Source organism: Bombus affinis, chromosome 7 (genome assembly GCF_024516045.1).
Source record: "Bombus affinis isolate iyBomAffi1 chromosome 7, iyBomAffi1.2, whole genome shotgun sequence".
NCBI lineage: Eukaryota > Metazoa > Arthropoda > Insecta > Hymenoptera > Apidae > Bombus > Bombus affinis.
The window spans coordinates 10,225,886-10,246,164 of record NC_066350.1 but is presented as its reverse complement, the minus strand read 5'-3'; the positions used below and the strand labels follow the sequence as shown (position 1 = coordinate 10,246,164).

The following is a 20,279-nucleotide window of genomic DNA, read 5'->3' as shown; positions in this document are numbered from 1 at the left end:
TGTAAAATTTTAAATACAGTAAAATTTGTTAGGATTTTTCAATAAATATAACGATTAAAAGATGCTCCAATGCTTACGGTTAATGGTGTGTATAAAAAAATATATAATGCAAGGAGAACAACCTTTATTCATTTACTGCAAAAAAATCAATCAAATTTTCAAAGATGCACCATTGAAAATTTCTAAAATTTCTATGAAAAATCGCAAACCGATCATTTTAAGTATATTCTGGAAATTAGTATTATGTAACTAAGTCGTGACGTAGTTAATCGGTGAATAACGTGGTTTGATGTATCGCGCAACGCAAAGTGTTTATTCTGTATGACGATAATGCATAAATTTCGGTCTGATACTTTCCTTCTTTTGAACGATAATTAATTTCATCATTTTACAATTTTGGCGTTCATTTATTTTCCTCCGTCTAGGTACCATTAATTAATATTAATTAATAACCAAAGCAACCGTTTGACCGATGAGAGGATGAGTTTTGATAATGGAAATGATAGGCAACTGCGTATGATTGGTCTCAGTTGAACGTTTCAATACAACAAGAGGTCAGTCGATCGACCTATTCGTCTTAAATCTCGCATGCGTCTATTTGCTAAACAAATCCGGTCGTTAAAAGTCGGTTTGACGCTCCTTCTGCGTAAGTAAATAAATTTAAGCATTGGTAACAATTCACTAGATAACAATTTACTGGAATTAACGAATTGTACGATCGATGGAATCTGCGATAGGATTAATAATACAAAATTGTTATTTTAAATTGCAACGTTAAAATCCATTGATCACGCGAGGTTATTCAATTTTAACAGGTTCGAATGTCAATGATCCGTGCAATAAAATAAATGGGTGGACAATAGTTCGACGATATAACGCTGAAAATAAAGTTAAGGATTATTTATAAAATTGTTGGAATTTTTAATCGTCCGAATTTCAATGCACTTTATATCGCCATGTTAATCGTGTATGAATTTGAATCACTATATATTATGTATCGTTATATATTATACATTATACCTTTTGTATCAAGATATTTATATATACAACATATTTCGATTTCTACCAAAGGGTTCCTGAATCACTATACAAGAACTCCTGCGGTGAATCCTTGTCTCAATGTCTTGTTTTTTTTTAAAATATACGTACATATATGTAAATCCTATTTTCTGAACGTCCGATGAACAAATGAATATCAATAGCTGTACGAGATTTTCCACACGGCTTACTATCCCTTTCTCCTCTTTCATTTTCTCAGGAAACAAATCTGAGTAAACAGTACCGCTCCACTGATTCTGCCAGAGGAATTCGATTACCTTTTTCAAGAGCGATGCAACGAATAGGATAAAATAAAGGAAGGAAGGAAAGGGAACCATAGGGCGCTCTAGGTAAAAAACAAATCACACCTCAGGCGTCCATGGTTTATCCCGTGTCTCTGAATACCATAGCGAGAACCATTGCTTTTATTTCGTTAAAAGATCGGAGCCGAAATCGCGAAAGAAAGGATAGAAAAAGAAAGAAACAGAAAGGAAGGAAAAGGAAGAGATGAAGTTGAAGGGTATCAGGTCCACGGGGATCATTTAGGCGAGAAACATTCGCGTACAACCATGTTGTTGTATACGAACCTATAAATACATATTCACGAGCGGATGTTGAGGCATTGCTAAGGTCCACGTGGTCGTGGATCACGGTGGTGGCAACAGTCGGCCCCCGACCGTCGTCCAAGTGTGCATAAACGCGAGCCGGTGTGTTTCTCTTTTGCGAGACGAACAGTAAGAGCAAGGAAGATCGTGAACCGACGGAACAGGTCGGGGCGAGTTCCCTTTCAACTGGTGTTTTCGTTCGAACGCGCCTCGTGGAGGAGATAGCGGCTGTCCGTTTAAACGTAACATTTGTCAAAAATTTGCGCAAAGGAACGCTTCATCCGCTACTGAACTGTATCGCGAATCGTCGCTTGAACGCAATAACGATCAGTTCTTGACGCGATCGACGCTCGACATCACGAAGTTGCTCGTTTCAATCGAGATAATCGTAAGACCAACGATCGGTGCAACGTTCCTCCGTGTTTTTCCTTCTTCCCGCGTCCGACGACGGTGTGTTGGCAACACGCGGTACTGGCGACTGCGTTTTCACGAATTTGGAAACCGTCAGATCGATGAGGTTCGAATGATATTGAAGCCTCGGGCTTGTGCTTTGTTCGACGATCAAGCAACGAAGGCTAATATATCGAACTGCGCGATTCGGAGGAAATTACCGAGCAAGTAAACGTAAGTATTACAACGTGATTGCATTGTTACGCAAGGAGAACCGCGTTGTTTACCGATTTATGTTTCCCTGGATTTTCGGGGGCCCCGGTTGCCTCTGTCTCGGAACGCTTCAGAAATTATGTGCCAGTATGAAATGTAAAACGTTGGATTGAAATTCAAAACGATCGGGCCTGAGGTTCGCGTCAAAGCGGTTTGTTTTGATGGCGTCGACAGCGTTTTCTCTTTGTTGAATGTCTCTCCTTCTTTTTGTTCTGCGCAAACGCTTCATATTCCGATATATCCGGCTTCCTGTTCGTAACTCGATCATTGTTGCCCTTTCAGCAAATATCTTTCGGTTCGCATACGGTCAGAATTTTCGAGAGCTATGCTCGAAGAGCGCTTTGCAAATTCAACCAATCAGTCTTTCGATTCGGCTCGTCTGTCTTTCAATGTGAAACAAGCTTTCAACTTGTTGTTCTCGTTGCGGTGTACACGTTGAGAAATGTAAGTAATACAGTGTCGTTCCCTTCCGAGATTCCTTTATTCTTCTTTTCCCATTGGCAAGGTCTACGCGCTGTTATGACATCGGGAAACTTGTTCGACCAGCTACGCTCCGCCGCAATCTGTTTAGGCAGCTGAGAAAAACGATGCTGCTGTTCCTTCCCATTGCCTTTTGTTATCGATCATTGATCAAAACATGCCTTCAACGCTTCGTGATGCACCACGTCCCATTTAAATTATCTTAAACGAAGCAAGCATCTCTCATAAAGTTGTTAAATGCGTTTCGTATTCAAAGATTTGCTTCTGTTACTTGTACGTGTGATATTACTATGTATGGACTTTTGAAAATTAGCACGCAAGGATTTTGACGTATCGTGAAAAGCGTTAATCATTGTTTTTTCGACCGTTCCGTGTCGGCTCGTCGACTTTGAACCGTGCAACTCGTGATCTTTAATGATCGAGAACATCTTGATAATAAAGAATCGATTTTGCTAGCAATACTCTACTATTTAGAACTTTAAATTACACTGTGAAGTAAATTCTAGGTTGTCAGGTGTCTGAAACGGAAGAGGTTAAGGAAACGATTATGATAGAATTACGTTCATTAATCGCGTATCTTTAGATTCTCCTTCAAAGATTTCTTGAATTTTTTTCTCTTCATTAATCCTACTGAATCTTAATGAATCTTACTGAAACAATGCCTTTGTTTTATCGGAGATTGTTTTATCGATTATCTAATATCGAAGAAGGTAAATTACGATTTCTTTGTCCAAGTTTGGTCTTCCTTTCTTACGTCAGGTGTCTCTTCAATCTTCTGCAAATACGTTATCCTCTTTGCTATTATTATTACCTCTCGGAGGAGGAGATCAAACTAGAACTTCATCAATATTCTAATCAATACTGTAAAAAATATTCTCCAGAGGCTACATGATCTATCACGCGTTTCGCTTGTGCAACGTAGCTAAGAGATATAATTTACAAACGCAGTGAAAGTGCACACAATCTGTGACGTGCTAATGAATGAAACCATCCACCGACCGGAATATTTCCCCTTCAAACAAGTTTCTTTATAATCACCGATTTAACAAACAACGAGCATCAAGTGAAACAGCAGAATGTAAATTTATAGTTACGCGCAGCTGCATTGGATTACATCATGAAGATTTGTATTCTACTATCGCAGGATTGTTATTTATATTTACATTTTTATTACGCTTTCACGGACATACAAGTACTTTGAATTTGCTTCAGTGTCATGCATTAGACATTAATTGTTTTACAATTTTACGCGAAAGAATTTTTTTTTCCTCTTATCTTTCCCGTTGTTATGGCATTCGACAAGCTTCCGACAATTTTCGTAAATGCATCCGCGAATGCCAGCGATTATACAAATGACAGAGTGAAGATGGTACGTACTTCCAAATCAATAATTACTTCGCATCTTTGTAATCTTGAACTGGAATAATGATGAGTGTGCGGAAGAGCTGGAGAATTCGTGTGCGTGTGCATGTGTGACTATGCTACTCAATTTGGAGGTCAACCATCGTAACTGCCAACACGCCATTTAAAATATTTATTTTCGATCGTCATTAACCAGTTTTTGTCTATCGTAAATCGATGATTTCCTGAAATGTTATTTAACTACATTGTACAGGATAAATCTGTAATCTTCGATGTCTTTCCACTATGTCAAGATCCAACAGTAGTTATAAATAGTCGACGACCTTCGTCTAGCATTTTAATTTCATATCAATTTATGATAAAGTAGCGCGCTGATCGATCCATACATTAATTTCGTAATTGAAACGACGCTTTGAACAAAATACGGCGAAATTAAGAGAAAATTGACAAATAAATTAGCCGTTCTTTTTACATTTTACATATCCCGATACCATACACCTATTATGTACCTACATGAAAATGAACAGCGTACAAACGAGAACACGCTGGCACGTACATATTAATGATAATAACAGGTTCAAATCAAATTTAGAAGCTTCGATGTCAAAGCTGGAGATTATTTCGTGCGTTTCCAAGCGACACGCATTAAATTCTCATTTAATATTCAGCCATAATTTATTCACTGAAAATTAGAATACATCGAACGCTCCAAGCTTGTTCTCTTTCAATTGGTTATTTCGGCCGGAAATAAAGGTGGAACTATGATATCCATACGTTGATACGACACGTACGAATGATCGACTTCGTTTTTCGTACGAAAAGCAATCCGCACGGTTCATTGTTCCGTTTCCCCGCAATGGATCCCGGAGCAGCACGCGACAGAGTGAAGCGCATTTCCGGTTGTCGATGTATCGACAGACGCGCTTGTTACGCTCTTCAAATATTTGTTCTGCCCTACGCGATATATCAGCGATCGGTTTCGCCTGTTCAATCTTGATTTATGGATCGCGACTCGCTTTTCCAATGTATCCAACCATCGATCCTTCTCCACCGACATTTTCGAAATTTCCACGAAAGTCAACTACGTAACCGAAAGAGCTGTTTGACGAATCTCGGTTTTCTTGTTAGGTGAACAAAGCGAGTAGCGTCGAATTCCGAAACGAAAGACTCGTGCAAGTGTATGGATAACAGAGCTACGAATACTTCGATGCGCGGCTGTGTAAGACTCCGCAGCGGAGAAGTTAAAATCAAAATCAAAATAAAACAAAATATTCCGAAGAATTGAAAGCATTGATAAACAGTAAAGTATTTTGACAATTCATATTGCAGATCTAAACTGCTCTCGCGATGAGGGTCGACCAAATTGGACTTCTCTTGTGGAAGAATTACATCGTCCGAAAACGTCAACCGGTAATTATAATTATAAAATTATATAATTTGAGATTTGCTCGAGGTTACAGGCAGCGAAACGATATTTAAAATACATGCACAAACTTCAATGTTTATAGGGTATATTGGCTCTGGTATTCGTATGGCCTGTGGTCGTGTTCATGATCCTGTACACGATTCGTGACAATGTAGATCCGAAGTATTATCCAACTTGCCAATTTCCTGCGAGGTCTATGCCGCAGGATGGGTTGCTGCCATTCGTTCAAAGTTTCATTTGCAGCGTGGGAAATCCCTGCGATTCTCTATCGGAATACGAAGAAGTTCCTTCTTACAAAAATGCCACGTTAGTTCAGCAAGTTGCAGAATTTTCTTTCCTAAACATTTTCTCTTTTTAATCATTTTAACCGTCTATAACGTCTAACGACTCGATACTATTTTAAACATTGTTTTAAATATCTCTGTGAATGGTTAAAGTAAAATAGCGAAAGTCGAAGCGGCACCAAATGATCCTTAATTCCGTTTACTTATTTCATTTCGATAGAAGCATGTAAAGAAAATTTATTTTTACAACAGTCTAGGTCCGTTAGTAGTAGAATTGCAGCCGATGCTCGGTAACGAAACGATTCTTTCCGCTATCAGCACGTTACCGAACAGCATCCAGCTTCTAAAATCAATGGCTCAGATACTCACTAGACCAGAAATCAAAGCGCTGTTCGGTACGTATGCACGAGTTGCTCAACACCTCATTTACTATCGTGGGTATTCAGGAATTTGCATCGAGTATTGAATTTGTCAAACTAGATCGCGGTATTCGATTGGGCGATCTGTTCAACAACCACGAAGAAATCAAGAATCTTCTTGGGGTTCAGATGCCGTACGCGCGAAGCGGATTGATCGACGAACTGTTTAACTCGTCCATAAAGTTACTATATGTCAGTATCGTATTATTAAGCCAGACAAACTGAACTCATCGATCAATTCATCCCGATGGAATTGTTTTCAACTTTTATTGGACCGATTTTCAGCTTATCGAGGCGTTCGGTTCGTCTAACATCGACGGCGCGATTTGTTCTCCGGAAATTTTGAAGAAGTATCTGATTCTACCTAACGAGCAGAACTACTTGGAAATTTCCAAGATTCTCTGTGACATCGATTCGGCGATGATACCCAACATGCTCGAAAGTCTATCCAAGCACCTTGATTTCTCCGGTTTGCTGGAAATGATAGACCGTGTAATGGCCAAGTTTCGCGATTATGATTTTTTCGACGATTTAAGGAAAGCGGTCGAAACGATTCTGGACCTGCAAACGACGAAGAAGTTCGTTCCGCAGTACCTAAAGTTACGTCAATGGATACCAAAGATGATAATGGTGTTCAAGAACGTCACATTCAAAGAAATTGACCTAACTTTGTGAGTAGCTTCGGTCGAATTTTAATTTCAAATGAATCTTTTTCGAACGAGAAAAGATTACAAAATATATAAATAGGAAGTAAAAGAAATATATTCTCGAATCTAATCGCAGCGTGAATAAATCGCTGCAAGTTTTGGATCCGGTGTTCTCGATGGAGCGTGATTGGGTGACCGTCCGTCGAACGTTCTTGAGATTGCAAAAGTTACTGGATCTAGCGAAACGGATGGTGGAGGATCAAACTATCGACTCCTCCGACAGCTTTTTCGCGATAGTGCAACGTTTGTCCAGCACAGTACGATTTGTGTACGGAAACACGGCGAATCCCGAGAATCTTACTCAAATTCTAGATCTCAGCATCGCCATTCTGCACGATGGCGCGAAATTGATGCAAAAGATTTTGGACGGCCACCAGGATGACATTCAGCTGTGAGATTTTTCCATTACTTACACAGTAATTTTTTTTTTTAATGTATCTACGTATGTGTTGTGAAATGATTTTTTTTTTTTTTTATAGACCAGCCGAAATTCTAGACGGACTCAGAGATTTTCTATCGGATAACATCCTAGCCACGTTGAGTTACATTTTGTCCTTCATGCAAACGATCGTCAGAATGTTACACCATGCTGCCATTATTCACGAGGACGTTCAGTACAGAATTTACGATATTTCCATAAATCACAAAGACACGGTACAAAAATTGCTAACGAACGTCGATCCAAATTTTTATCGAAAACTCGTTAAATCATTCTCTAGACTGGACTTCGTTGAGGTTGGCAAACGTTTTAATTATTTTTGTATAACCTTGCACGCTTGTAGAACGCACGAAACGATTCTTGCGTATGTTGCAGAAATTCGTGGATGGAGTTGAACGCACGAGTCCCGACGACTTCTTTTGCCAGGAGGGGACTCTGAACGAAATTTTTGAGCTTTTCGTAGACGGCAAAAACGAAGCTAGACACGTCAGGGAACTACTGTGCAGCGATGCCGGAAAGAAGTTTATCTGGGACGTGTACGAAAGTTTCGAGTTTCGGAACTTTGAAAGCATAGTAAGCATTGTGTTTCGCTTGTATTGACGTGGACGACTCTCGAAACGTGTTCTCATAATCCGGGGGTGACGTTGTTAGGTGAGCGACTCTTTATTCACGGTGTTCAATATGGCATTGCGCAAGGTGGTCAGCGTCGAGAAAGCGAATCTAACTTCGCTAGTCGGCAACACAAAGGAGTTGATATCGTATTTGACATCGCCAAAAAGGCCAGACCCCGACTGGTCCGTATTCAAATTTGACGAAAGATGGCACGAAGCTTTCGAAGAAACTCGATCTCAAGGAAGATTGAATCTGTGAGTGGCGCCATTAGATATCTCTTCTATCTCTTCTCGATCCGAGAAGAGAACAGCCTGTAAAAATTATTTACTCGACTTTTACTTTGTTTCTCTTCAGTCTGGCGATCCATTTGAGCATAGCGAAGATGGTCGGTTCTCGTAGCGTGACTTATATTATTATCGAGCCTGATCTGAAGAAGATGAACATACTCGCGAAGATAATTTTGTATAACTTGAAGAAGGATCGTACGGACTGGATCGATGAATTTAGGCAGAGGAAAATGGAGCTGGTCGAATCGTTCTACTTGACCGTAACGGATAAGGATAAGGTTGGTAAACAATCGCGTAACTCTTTCATAAAATCGACATTTCTTCCGGTAGCGAGGAAATGTTGCGGAAGAACGGGTACAGTGAGACCTACCATTCACACGCAAAAGTATACACGCTATATCAGCATAGTTTGTTTACAGAAAAAGGAACTGTTCTTCTATTTTACAGGCTTTACAAATTCTAGAATATGACAATTTTACCGATATCTACTGTACGAATCCAGATCCGCCGGATTTACTAAATTTTCCAAGAGATTCGAACAAGACGGTGCTGAAGGCGTTGATTTGTCATATCTCGAAATCCGTACAAATGGACTTGGAAATTGACATGTCGAATATCGAGCAAATGGACGAAGTTCGTTATAGCAATACCATTTATTTCAATTCAATGAAAGGACCGTTCAATTGGACAGACTTTAACATGGAAACGATCGAGATTTATCGCTACATCGATACTCTGGTCCATCAAGAAGATCCAGATTACGACATGACTAGATTAGAAAAGGCGAGGAAGGCTTTTGAAATATCCTGGAGCATCGATATTAGCGCCAAAGATGTTTTCGAGATGAGGTACGCAAGCAACAAAAATAATCTTCTCTTTCCTTTTTCATTAGCTTTTTAAATGGCAGATATTTACTTTGGTGACACGTTACATCTTTCTGCAGCGTAGGTTTGATCTGCAAGTTCTTTAAATTGATGGAGAGCTCTCTTTTCTCGTCGAAAGGTGTATGGAAGGAGACGCACGCGATTGCCTGGGCGTCCTCGGTGATCTTTGAGTATATCGAGAAGATCGTTGATCAAATTCAGAAGAACGAGTATAGAGCGAAGCTCTCCGAGCTGTTGCAGGACATGCCGCAGACGGAAATTCTTTTAAACGCCATTCTACGAAATTTATCTCCTTTGATCCTCGATGTCGTTGACATCATAACTATGAAACCGATTCATCTTGTAAGCTATATAATTCGAGCATTTTATATTTCGAGCCGAAATTTCGTTTAAAAATTCTTGAAAATTCGTTTTTTTTCGCCAGATATCCGTTCTCGATGATTACAAATCGCGAGAAGAACATTGGCCTTGCGTACGAAACGAGAGCGCCGGATCTGCCATGGAGATGCGAGAAGGCACTCGCGAAATAATTAGAGAGATCGAGAGAATATCATGTAATCCAGCCTTGTTTATTCAGGAATGGAACGAGCATCCCGTGTTCGCGAAGACAAGGAAGATCGTATGTTATTTATTTAGAATTTATTCTTTTCACTTAACGTTCGGTGATACTCAACGAAATATATGTCAGTTGCAGCACGATAAAATTGTTCAATCTCCGTTTTTCAATTGGACCTTGGGTTACATAACATTCCGCCGGCAGGCTATGAAGCTCAATGATTTGTTTAACGACGCCACACAGGTAATCCTGGCGGAACAACCGCATTTCTGGGAGCATTGGGCGTCGCTCGTGCCGGAAGTTAAAAACATATTTGATAAGAGGTGGCCGGATATGAAGAACGATGCCAAGTGAGAGTCATTATTGCCGATTAGTATCAAAGAAGCCCGTAGGAGAATATATTTTTTATGTATTTATGATTTAGAAACACCCTTGAATACGTTGATTACGAATTAGACAAGACAGTGATGGCCTTTCAAAGTAATATTTCGGCTAGCGATCTCTGGAATCCGACAATCTCCATCGACAATCGCATTCTCGTTCTAGTAAAATTTGTCTCACACTCTGTTCAGAAAATGATACAGACCGCGACTAACATTCTGCGCAATGGTAAGTGGCAAATGGTCTGTAAAATTGTTGTGAATCTTTTGTTTTCACAAAGTTACTAAAACTTGTTTTTGGCTTCCAGCTGTATTGTTAAAGCCTTCGGAAAATTCCATAAAACTCAGTTTATTTCCGTTGTTGGGATTCGACGATAAATCACCCATCTCGATTTATTACAATAAGCTACCGTACGTTATGGTCACATTGATCAATGGATTGATGAACTCAAATATCGGTGATCGCATATTCAATTCACCAGATACTGACATCACTTGTTCTCGATTATTCGAATGGTGGTCAGATTCTGTTGTTGGCTTTACTCCCGAGGAATATAGAACCTTGAAGAATTTCACCTGTGACCTTGATCCTGATAACTTCAACGCTTACACTGACTTGTACATGGTCGAGGCTAATGTATGGACGCAACCTGTTAACAGATATCGATCTTCCATGATCACGGTAATAGGTGACATATACGATTTCGCGTTTGAAGTTTGGAGGTTGATGGAGGATATAAAGGAGAAGAAGATAGAAATCGAGGTGCCATTTTCCAAGTCTTATGTTACAACTACTCTTCAGAAGTTCAAGTATGTTCTCGAATTTTATGATACGGAGACCAATAACCAGAAGGTGAATCAATTGTTTCGTTAAGTATTCAGGTTTTCAGAAGTTTGTTAATATTTTTCTGATTAATATGACGTTTTAGAAGTTGGAAAGGAGCAACTACAGAATCTTTATAGAGGGTGTTGCCGAAGGTTTGAATCATATCACGAACGCGATAAAAAATATCAAGACACAAAATGACCATTTAAATATTTGGGATTTCGTTGAAAATGGCGATGCACGCCAGTTGTTGAAGATCCTCGACAATCATCCTGAAGAAACGATCGCTTTAGTGGTTACGCTTAGTACGCTCAATTCGCCGACAAATGTTTTCATGTCGTACGAGGATGTAAGGAAAACCATGTGCAGCTTTCGGTTTAACTCGAACTATTGGTCCACTCCGAACAGAACTAGATTCATAAAAGAAATATGTTCTTTCGATCCCGACCAATTACTGAAAGGTGTCACCAGTGCAGAATACTACGTAAGTAGGGCCAAATCATAGAAATGACACTGAACATATCGTTTTTGTTATTGCCTCTAATACCATGAATGCTCAACAGTCTTTTGTAACCGGTCAAACAACTACCATGTCAAAATCAACACACTTAAGCGCCTCCGTTACCAAATTGTTGGATACTGCGTTACGCTTTCACGCAGAGCAAAAGTCTGATTACGTTATAAACTCGAAAATTTTCAATGCGACGACCTGGAGAAATTTATCGAACGACACGTGGTCTGTCATTGGTCAAGCCTGGATAGAGAGGTACATGAAATTTGCGAAAAACGAAAATCCTACGAAATTAAACGGATCGACAGATTCGCTGACGAAATTGGCCCGAGAATATCAGCTTCTAGACGCTACGATCGAGCTACTGGTCGGCGGGGATATTTGGCAAAAGCTTCGGATCCTCTACGAGAATTCAAGGGTGAAACCTATCTTAACTCTAATAGAAGACCTGCCGAATCTCATCGTCACCGTTGTTGACACTTTCGTGAAGTCAGAGAGATTGAACGATTTCGTGGAGAAACTCTCGTTTGGCAAGCTACACCCTTGCGACATCGACAAATATTTGATTGTGCCCAGCTTCGTGCGGAAGAAGGTCCTCTTGTCAAGCATTACCAACTTTTGCCAAAAGATCGTTCTCGCCGATCGACGACTGACTTTGATCGATATATTGCCCCTTGATGTCAAGTACGAGGTACAACGTTCGACTAGACTATACAACTTTCACAACGTTGATGATGACGTTGCTAGCCGTGTGACGTTGTTAAAACTTGCGGACGTTTACAGGAAGGTCGAATAGCAAGAAATTGGTCGGGAAACTACGACGAGATTTATCTTTTGGAAAAATTGCAACATATCGAATCGACGATAATTCGAGCTGCTTCGGAAGGTTTCAAGGACCCGAAGGTTCCAGCATGGTGGATTTCCTTCAAGGAAGGCACCTTCGAGGATTTTTTGGCGCTTTATAAAAAGGAGGTGAGCGCTAAAATTTCAATGAAATTGTCGTTTATCTAAGCGTCAGGGATTTTACGAAGAAAATTGTCCTTCAGGACCTGAAAGCGCTCGCTCACTTGGTGGTGAAAAAACTCTTCACGACCGCTAGGAACATTTTAAATTCCGCTGGGAATACCGAGTAAGCTACGGTTCCTCGTTAGCATTTACGGAATTTGTTTATAACGCTGCAGCCGCTTATTAGGAAACTTTCTTTCAGAGAGTGCTTCTGGTGCGTCACGTTCCCCCTTGAAATCCTGAATTCTCAGCTGTTGAACCATCAGCTCTACGCGAAACTCTTATGTCAGTTGACTCAATTGAACATATCGCAGATTCACGATATACTAATGCATGATTTCTATTGGAATAAAACTGCTAGTATGGTAATGCTTTATTTTATCTATAACTCTACGATCACGATTCAACTAATTAATTTCAAACATATCCATATCATTTGAAATTTCTCCCATTAGATAAAGAATTACCAGTATCTAAACGTCAAACGAAATAGAAACGAATTTCTGACAACTTTGGAAGGCACATTTCATCACATCACCGAGATTCTAGTGAATTTTCAAAACAAGACTTACAGCGACAAGATCAACGAGTGTTTTCATAGATTCGTAGGACGTCCCGCCTATTCTAGACCCGGACTGTAAGCATTCGAGATATATCTGTATCCCTTAGATTAATTGACAAGTGTCTTACACATCGATCGTGCTTTTTACGCGACGTGACAATAAAAACAAGTTTCATTTAAGGTATGTGACTATGGTTCTCGGTGTGTTGGACTCCCTGCAGAAAAACGTGTTCATCCTGGACACGGGCCGGAATCACAAGAACATCGAAACGTTATCCAAAATGGCGGAGAAGTACGTTCCGATCTGGAAGCCCGTGCGCGACGTGGTAAAGGCGTCGGACGTCGATGACTTAGAGGTGTTTTTGCCAGGGGCGATGATTAACGTGAACGCGTTGCTGAACGACAGAAACGGGTCTCTTTGTCGGACTAAGTTAGAATGTCGGAATCGGACGGTTTTGTACAACTATCTGAGCTCAAAGAAAGCAGGAAAAGTGTTCCAGTATGATCAAAAAGCGTTAGGTCACCACACGTTGATGGAGATCGCCGATCGATTGTCCGTAAGTCTGGATCTAGATCGGATCTATCGCGAGCTGAAACAATGGCAAATGGACGCCACGTGGAATTTAACGTGGCTGAAGGAGATCCTGAGGCACTTGTCCATCGTTATCGGAGAGAGCGGCAATCTGCTCGACGTCGCCAGTAAAATAGACTTCCAGGATGTCTCGAGCGTCTTAGGAGTTCCTGATATCGTCGACGGGGTGGTTAATATCCTGAAGGATAAGACGGTGGACAAGCTTTTCGACGGGTAAGAATGTCTTGATCGTAGGAATGAGATTGGACGCGAGGCATCGAGTGACCGAATTTGTTTGCAACTTGCTTCAATTTTCGAATATTGACGTTCACTTTTAATCCGATATCGTATAAAGATTCTGTTATGTCGTTTTCTCTTTTTTTAGAATGAAGGAAATAGCGGAAGATATTAAGCCGTTCATCGAGGATCAATACGTGATGGACGATGTTTATCGAATAATCGTGGCGTTTCAGTCGATGGATATCTTCAAGAATTTAGGGTTGCTCGATATGAAATGTATGATCTCATTGCGTGTTTCCTCTCGAAAGAAATGCCTTGTGACGTTCGATTCGGTGGTGCGACGATATTTTTATTTTCAGACGTTATCAGAGATATGTTCGACAACTGGGATGTGGTAAAGTCATATTTGGTGGATAAGATCGGAATTTCCAATAATGTAGCGTTGATGCTGAGCCAAGCAAAGATAGATATGATTTCTGTTTTCATGAAAGAAAGAAGAGCTCTCAGTTTGAAGGAAATCATTTGCTCCCCGACGAAACTCAGTGAAATGTTGAATTTTAATAGCAGTCGAATCACCGCCGAAGAAGTCAGCTCCGCTATCTGCCAGTTCGAGGATTCGCAGACACAGAACGTAACCATAACGTTGATTAAAAATTTAAATTTCGATTATATTTTTAAGACTGTGAGTATAATCGTATGAATAAACATTGATTGTAAAAAATTTCGAATTTAATCTAGTTCGTTATTTTAGCTTATGAGCGCGAACGTGAAAAATATATTGGCCAACGCAAATTTGACGGAAACAGAGGGAAAAATGGTACTGAATAATCTTGGAGTGGCCGCAGAGTTATTGCCATTCTTCAAAGACAAACTTTCCTCTCGAATGCCAACGACGCAAGCCTTGGAAACAGATGCGCAAGAACCGGATCAGACAGTCTCCAGTAAGTTATGCAAAATTTTGGAATTAAATTAACGCAATTTGCGTATTTAATAAATATTCAAATGCATTTCGTAGCTTCCAAGTTCCTTCAAGATTCTAGCGAGATGCTGTGCGGGCAACCGATGGTCTCTGATAACGGTGATTTGTACAAAATCATCTCGAAGATCGAGGATAATAGCAAAGATTTCGATAAGGCTGAGCTCGATTCTTTACCCAGTATGTGTAATCGATCAAACGATAGATATTAATTTTGAATTTTAAATTTTTCATCAGTTAACTGAAAATTTGTACCTCTGAATTTTTGCACTTTCGAACCTGGAAATTGAAAATTATAAATTAAAACATCGAAATTTCGAATTTTGTTCTGTTCAGCTGAATTTTGCAGAAACACCTACAAAGGTGTTGTGGCCATGGGAGGCGGGAAAATTATATGGTCTTACGTGAAACCTCTACTACGTGGTAAAATACTTTATGCTCCCAACACCACAGTAATCAACAATGTAATGACACTAGCAAATAAAACATTCGTGGAAATGGAACACTTTGGCGTATTGATGAACAGTTTCGAGAAAACTTTAACCTCGTTGGCGAATCTTAGCGAAATGAGCGACAGTTTAAGGGAGCTTCGAGACATAATATCCTCAGACGTTATAAAAATCGCCATTAGATCATTTGGTGGAAGCAATTTCGAAGGCGGTAAGTTGTCCTAGGAAAAGGTAAAACAAACAACTATGTATTCTTGGATTATTCAGATTTCTTTAATAGAATAGATCGGCTCACTCCATCTTTTACAAAACAAAGACGTGAACGTGCCTTTTCTAAAATGTTTCATCCTCTTCCAGGGGATTTCACCGATATGGATCTGAGCGAGGTTTCGTGGCGACTTAAGAGATCCAAACGTTTGATAACGATGGTTGGTATGTTGAATGATTTATTGGAGTGCGTGCTCGTAGATCGAATAAGAGGATTTCGGTCCGAGGAGGAAATGGAAGCGAAAGCACGGGTTCTGATGGAAACGCGAGAATTTTTAGCCGGTGTTGTCTTTTTGGATAAAGCCCCAAAGAGATCTAGTAGATCTTTGCAGCATGAATTGCCCGATAATATAGTGTACAAAATTCGAATGGACGTGGACTACGTGCAGTCCACGAAGAGATTAAAAAATCAGTTTTGGATTCCTGGTCCGGAGAGCAGTTTTATAGAACATCTGAGATATATGAGAGGATTCGTACAGCTTCAGGACTCTATCGATCGAGCGATTATAAGAACGAAAACTCAGAAAGACCAGGATTGGAAAACTATGACGCAACAGATGCCATATCCTTGTTGGAAAGACGTACCGTGTGTATAATCTCTCTTGTTCTTTTTTATACTTACGTTTTAATTAATTCTGTGAAACAATTTTAATAATAATAATAATAATTTTATGTATCACATAGCTTTCAAACAACTCTCTACGAGTCTCAAGGTATCCAAGTTTGTTTCTTTTTTGCGCTAATGATGTGTGTTGGAGCAGCTGTCAGGCATGTTGTGTGGGAAAGGGAATCTCAAAATGCAATGGTAACAGGGGAAATATCATAACATTAACATTTCAGTTAACTAATGGCATTAGTTAATTCCATAGTTCCGCTTCTAGGTAATGAGCGTAATGGGATTGAAACCTTGGAGAAACACTGTCGCCTGGTTCATTACGACATTTATAGAACTCTTAATCGTGTTGTTCTCTATCGCGACAGTTCTGCTTGCTGGAAAAATTTTACCAAAATCTGATGCTTCTTTAATTTTAATCATGATGATCGATTACGCGTTCTCTATCGTGACTTTCTGGTAAGTTTTATCAAATTAATCGATCATCAACGTACTTTATTCTACTAAAACAAATTTTCAGTTACATGATTTCAACGATGTGCAGCTCAGCAAGTCTGGCCGCGATCACTACCGTGGTTATGTTCTTGCTGACATTCATGCCATACGTCATTGTCATTGCTATGGAGGCCGTTATTGGTCTCGGGTATAAGCTTCTCATCGTAAGTTATCGCCACCTAGCGTAGCAATAGCATTTCCGTGACAAATAACACGTTCGAACGATGCGTCCGTGTTAGGTTTCACGATAAAACCACCATTTCCTATAAAATTATGTTAATGCCGTGCACATTCTGCGAGCAAAGAGAACGATTTATCAACGCCTTTTTCCTTAGTGTCTCAGCATGTCGACCAGCTTTTGTTACGGTTGCTTGTACGCGGCCAGGAAGGAAGTTCAAGGCATCGGATTAACTTGGAGCGCGATGTGGGAGGAATCTAGTCCCGGTGATTCGATGTCTTTGGGTTGGGTGCTCCTAATGATCGCCTTCGACGGCTGCCTTTATGCCTTAATCGGTTATCTCGTCGCCAGATACACGAATTCAGGTAGAAACTTGTTAAACTTCTTCGCCTCTCTAAACGGAACTCGCGTGAACTTTTAGAACTTTGTAGAATCGATCTTTCATCGTTCGGTGGAGGTGTCACCAGCTTAGAGTCTACTACGACTTGTTCTACTTTCTTACATTTATTTATTTCCTTTTTTTTTTATCGCATTGAAAAATTCATTGTATCTATACAACTACACACAACAACGTTATCCAAATAACTTTCTAACATGATACTTGTTCCGAAGATTTCGAGAGACCACTTGGGATCTCTGGTGCATGCAATGTCGCGAATTTATTGAATATTTCTATGTATCCTGTCTGTGTATCCCTTTTATTTATTACTCTATTGTCTATAACCATTACTAAACATAGAAGAAGAAAACATGGATAAAGAACACAAGGATGATATCATTAAGGTTAAACATAACATCGTTGTAGTATCATTCGATGTTATTAAATATAATAAAATATTTTTGAAAATATCTATTCAACATTCACGATACTACTTCGTTTCCTTAGTGATATCCTCCATGTGTTCACAACGAAACAACGAAAAGATCATTGTTACGAATTCTACACGTTTACACGCACCTCTCGTTCGCATCGTCGCAAATTTGCGCACAGATTTCCGCACCAAAACCTTCCCTCCTCCCCTATATAATCGCCACTGATGCTGCAAAGAGAAACGCCAGGAGGGCGGTCTCGAGATGCAAACATTCGAGAGGTAAACATTCGCAAAGAAAAGAAAAGACGGTGCGTGTCTCCGAGAGAAGTTCGATGACCTGGTGAATTTCTGGAAACGGACGAGCATTGGCGAATAATTTTCCAGGCAGGGGCTTTCACGATTTGAGGTCCCGTAGCTTATGGTGGGCCGATAAACGTTCTCTCTATGGCAGACCAAGCTACCTCGCCTTCGTCAACAACCTCTATTTCACTAACGACGTTCTCCACCCTTCAGCCACTTACCAAGGTATCGCACTTGCTCGCTCTTTCGCTCTTGCACGATATTTCCGCTTTTCTTTTTCTTTCTCGCTTTTGCTATGTTACGTTGTGCTCTTATATTGCATTCGAGCTTCGTTCGCATTATTCAAATATTCGGTTGTGTATATTTCAATTGTCATTTATCTCATGGCTTTGTCTTATTCTTGCATACTTTTTTATCCCACTCGAGAATATTCACTCGATACGGATATTTGGGAAAATTACTAAATCGGTTGATATCGCGAGAACACCAAAGATGAAACGTAATCTAATCTGCATAAACGCGGTACCATCCGTCTATTTCGTAAAATTTGCACGGGAAAGAGCTATTCGAATATTTGGTTTGCACTGAATATGCAAATGTTTGTTGCTACTTCCATGAGAGTGGGAATTCACACGTGAATGCTTAATCTATTCAATGTTGCAGTTCGGATGCATCATGGAACGGGTGTTTCGGTAGGAATTCTTCTTGATAGTTTACCTATGCACATGTTTGCTTGAGTTCCACGCAAACCGTCCAACTATGCAACGATATCAGATATTCGCGTCTTGTACAAGTTTCGCGTTTCTGTATATACTTCTTCGGTGACTGACGTATAGATTGCATGCTGATACTGCATGCGATGCATGAGTTAGAGAATTCGCTTCTATTCACGATAGATAATATGATTTGTTTTCTTCTTTTTTTTCTTTTTTTTTTTAAATAAAAGAAATCTGAAAAAGCCGAGAGAAAAGTTATATTTTGCGGGAAGCATCTGCTTTATTCGATGAATATTTTAATCTGCTTTTCCTAGGATTAGGTAAGGCTGTGTGAAAGATAAGAGAGCTTGCTTAAGAAATCACTGTCGATTCCTATTAAAAATACGTGTTCTTTATATTGCATGGAATACAGACGAAGAGAGCGACGCGAGTAACTTGACAGTCAGCGAGAAACAAACAGGAGTAAGATTTGAGAATGTCAAGAAGATCTACAACACAGACCAGGGTGAGGTCTTAGCAGTGGATGACTTTAATTTGAAACTTAATGAGGGCGAGGTGACGAGTCTCCTTGGAAGAAACGGCGCTGGAAAAACCACCATTATGTACGTGAATAACACGATTCCTTCTAACAAAAATCTTTCCTCCTTTATCTCCTTTAACATCGATTAAAGGGATTTTGATAATTTCATTCGTAAGCGGCGGGTATTTGAATTCATTCTCGTTATTCAAGGGTGTACTTTCTTTTCAGTAAGATGCTGACGGGGATGCTGGCTCCGACCACGGGTGAGATCTGTTTGAACGGTGAAGAGGGTTGCAAGCCTGACATAGGGGTCTGCCCTCAAGATAACGTACTTATCGGTACTTTGACACCCAGAGAACATTTAATGTTTTACGCGAAACTAAAACATCCTGACGACGTAGATATGCAACGAAGCGTGAACGAGTTAGTATATACATTATTAATAAATCCTCTTTCACCGTCCACTCCTTCGAGATGCAAACTCCTTTTCCGTTTCGATTATCTTTAATCTCCTTGGATTTCAACTGTTGTTATCAAGCCATGTGTTCTGGTAGGATGTTGACCTCTTTGGAACTAGGCAGACAAGAGCACGAACCAGTATACCGACTCTCTGGCGGCACAAAGAGACGGCTTTGCGTGGCTTTAGCGTTTCTAGGCTCACCGAAGCTGGTGATCCTCGATGAACCAGGCGCCGGAGTGGATCCAGCCGCGAGACGTAGGATCTGGCGTCTAATCGATCAACACAGGATCGGCAGGACCGTCATTCTATCGACTCATCATCTGGACGAAGCTGACATACTCAGTGACACCGTCGTCGTGATGCATAAAGGAAAGATACTTTGCACGGGATCTCCGTTATCCCTGAAAATGATGCACGGTCGTGGATACAGACTTCTCGTAACGTTCCCTTCTGCCGATCGTGAAGAAAATGTTAATTCGATCGAAAGAAGAAAGGTGGAAGCTTTAAAGAGCGTGATCGAAGAAGTGGTGCCTAATGCGGTGACTAATGAAGTTTCTAGTACAGAGGTGGTCGTCACGTTGCCTTTCCAGGGGAAGAATGGTTTGAATAATAAGTAGGTTGATTGTTCGAAACTTT

At 40.2% G+C, this 20,279-nt stretch overlaps 1 protein-coding gene across 3 annotated transcripts in view; it reads left to right on the top strand.

The window, feature by feature from the left end:
• The first annotated feature begins 505 nt into the window (after positions 1-505).
• LOC126918622 (uncharacterized) overlaps positions 506-20,279 on the top strand; it is a 30,577-nt gene continuing 10,803 nt past the window's right edge. The window contains exons 1-39 of one of the 3 annotated variants that reach the window (XM_050726714.1): positions 506-646; positions 1,259-2,267; positions 5,478-5,558; positions 5,657-5,880; positions 6,111-6,253; positions 6,339-6,469; positions 6,563-6,948; positions 7,061-7,375; positions 7,464-7,719; positions 7,799-7,996; positions 8,075-8,289; positions 8,390-8,600; positions 8,770-9,170; positions 9,266-9,548; positions 9,631-9,825; positions 9,895-10,112; positions 10,187-10,371; positions 10,451-10,995; positions 11,072-11,452; positions 11,532-12,170; positions 12,263-12,451; positions 12,526-12,608; positions 12,687-12,849; positions 12,940-13,121; positions 13,228-13,851; positions 14,003-14,133; positions 14,217-14,539; positions 14,609-14,798; positions 14,873-15,013; positions 15,170-15,493; positions 15,640-16,135; positions 16,234-16,354; positions 16,431-16,621; positions 16,683-16,821; positions 16,993-17,200; positions 18,032-18,172; positions 19,076-19,265; positions 19,412-19,606; positions 19,738-20,256. In XM_050726714.1, coding sequence (XP_050582671.1) covers positions 5,496-5,558; positions 5,657-5,880; positions 6,111-6,253; positions 6,339-6,469; positions 6,563-6,948; positions 7,061-7,375; positions 7,464-7,719; positions 7,799-7,996; positions 8,075-8,289; positions 8,390-8,600; positions 8,770-9,170; positions 9,266-9,548; positions 9,631-9,825; positions 9,895-10,112; positions 10,187-10,371; positions 10,451-10,995; positions 11,072-11,452; positions 11,532-12,170; positions 12,263-12,451; positions 12,526-12,608; positions 12,687-12,849; positions 12,940-13,121; positions 13,228-13,851; positions 14,003-14,133; positions 14,217-14,539; positions 14,609-14,798; positions 14,873-15,013; positions 15,170-15,493; positions 15,640-16,135; positions 16,234-16,354; positions 16,431-16,621; positions 16,683-16,821; positions 16,993-17,200; positions 18,032-18,172; positions 19,076-19,265; positions 19,412-19,606; positions 19,738-20,256 — 9,539 coding nt within the window. In that variant the 5' untranslated portion in view covers positions 506-646; positions 1,259-2,267; positions 5,478-5,495. Of the gene's footprint in view, positions 647-1,258; positions 2,268-3,550; positions 4,156-5,477; positions 5,559-5,656; positions 5,881-6,110; positions 6,254-6,338; positions 6,470-6,562; positions 6,949-7,060; positions 7,376-7,463; positions 7,720-7,798; positions 7,997-8,074; positions 8,290-8,389; positions 8,601-8,769; positions 9,171-9,265; positions 9,549-9,630; positions 9,826-9,894; positions 10,113-10,186; positions 10,372-10,450; positions 10,996-11,071; positions 11,453-11,531; positions 12,171-12,262; positions 12,452-12,525; positions 12,609-12,686; positions 12,850-12,939; positions 13,122-13,227; positions 13,852-14,002; positions 14,134-14,216; positions 14,540-14,608; positions 14,799-14,872; positions 15,014-15,169; positions 15,494-15,639; positions 16,136-16,233; positions 16,355-16,430; positions 16,622-16,682; positions 16,822-16,992; positions 17,201-18,031; positions 18,173-19,075; positions 19,266-19,411; positions 19,607-19,737; positions 20,257-20,279 lie in introns of those variants that run through there. The other 2 variants (XM_050726716.1, XM_050726715.1) reach the window with 2 other exon arrangements.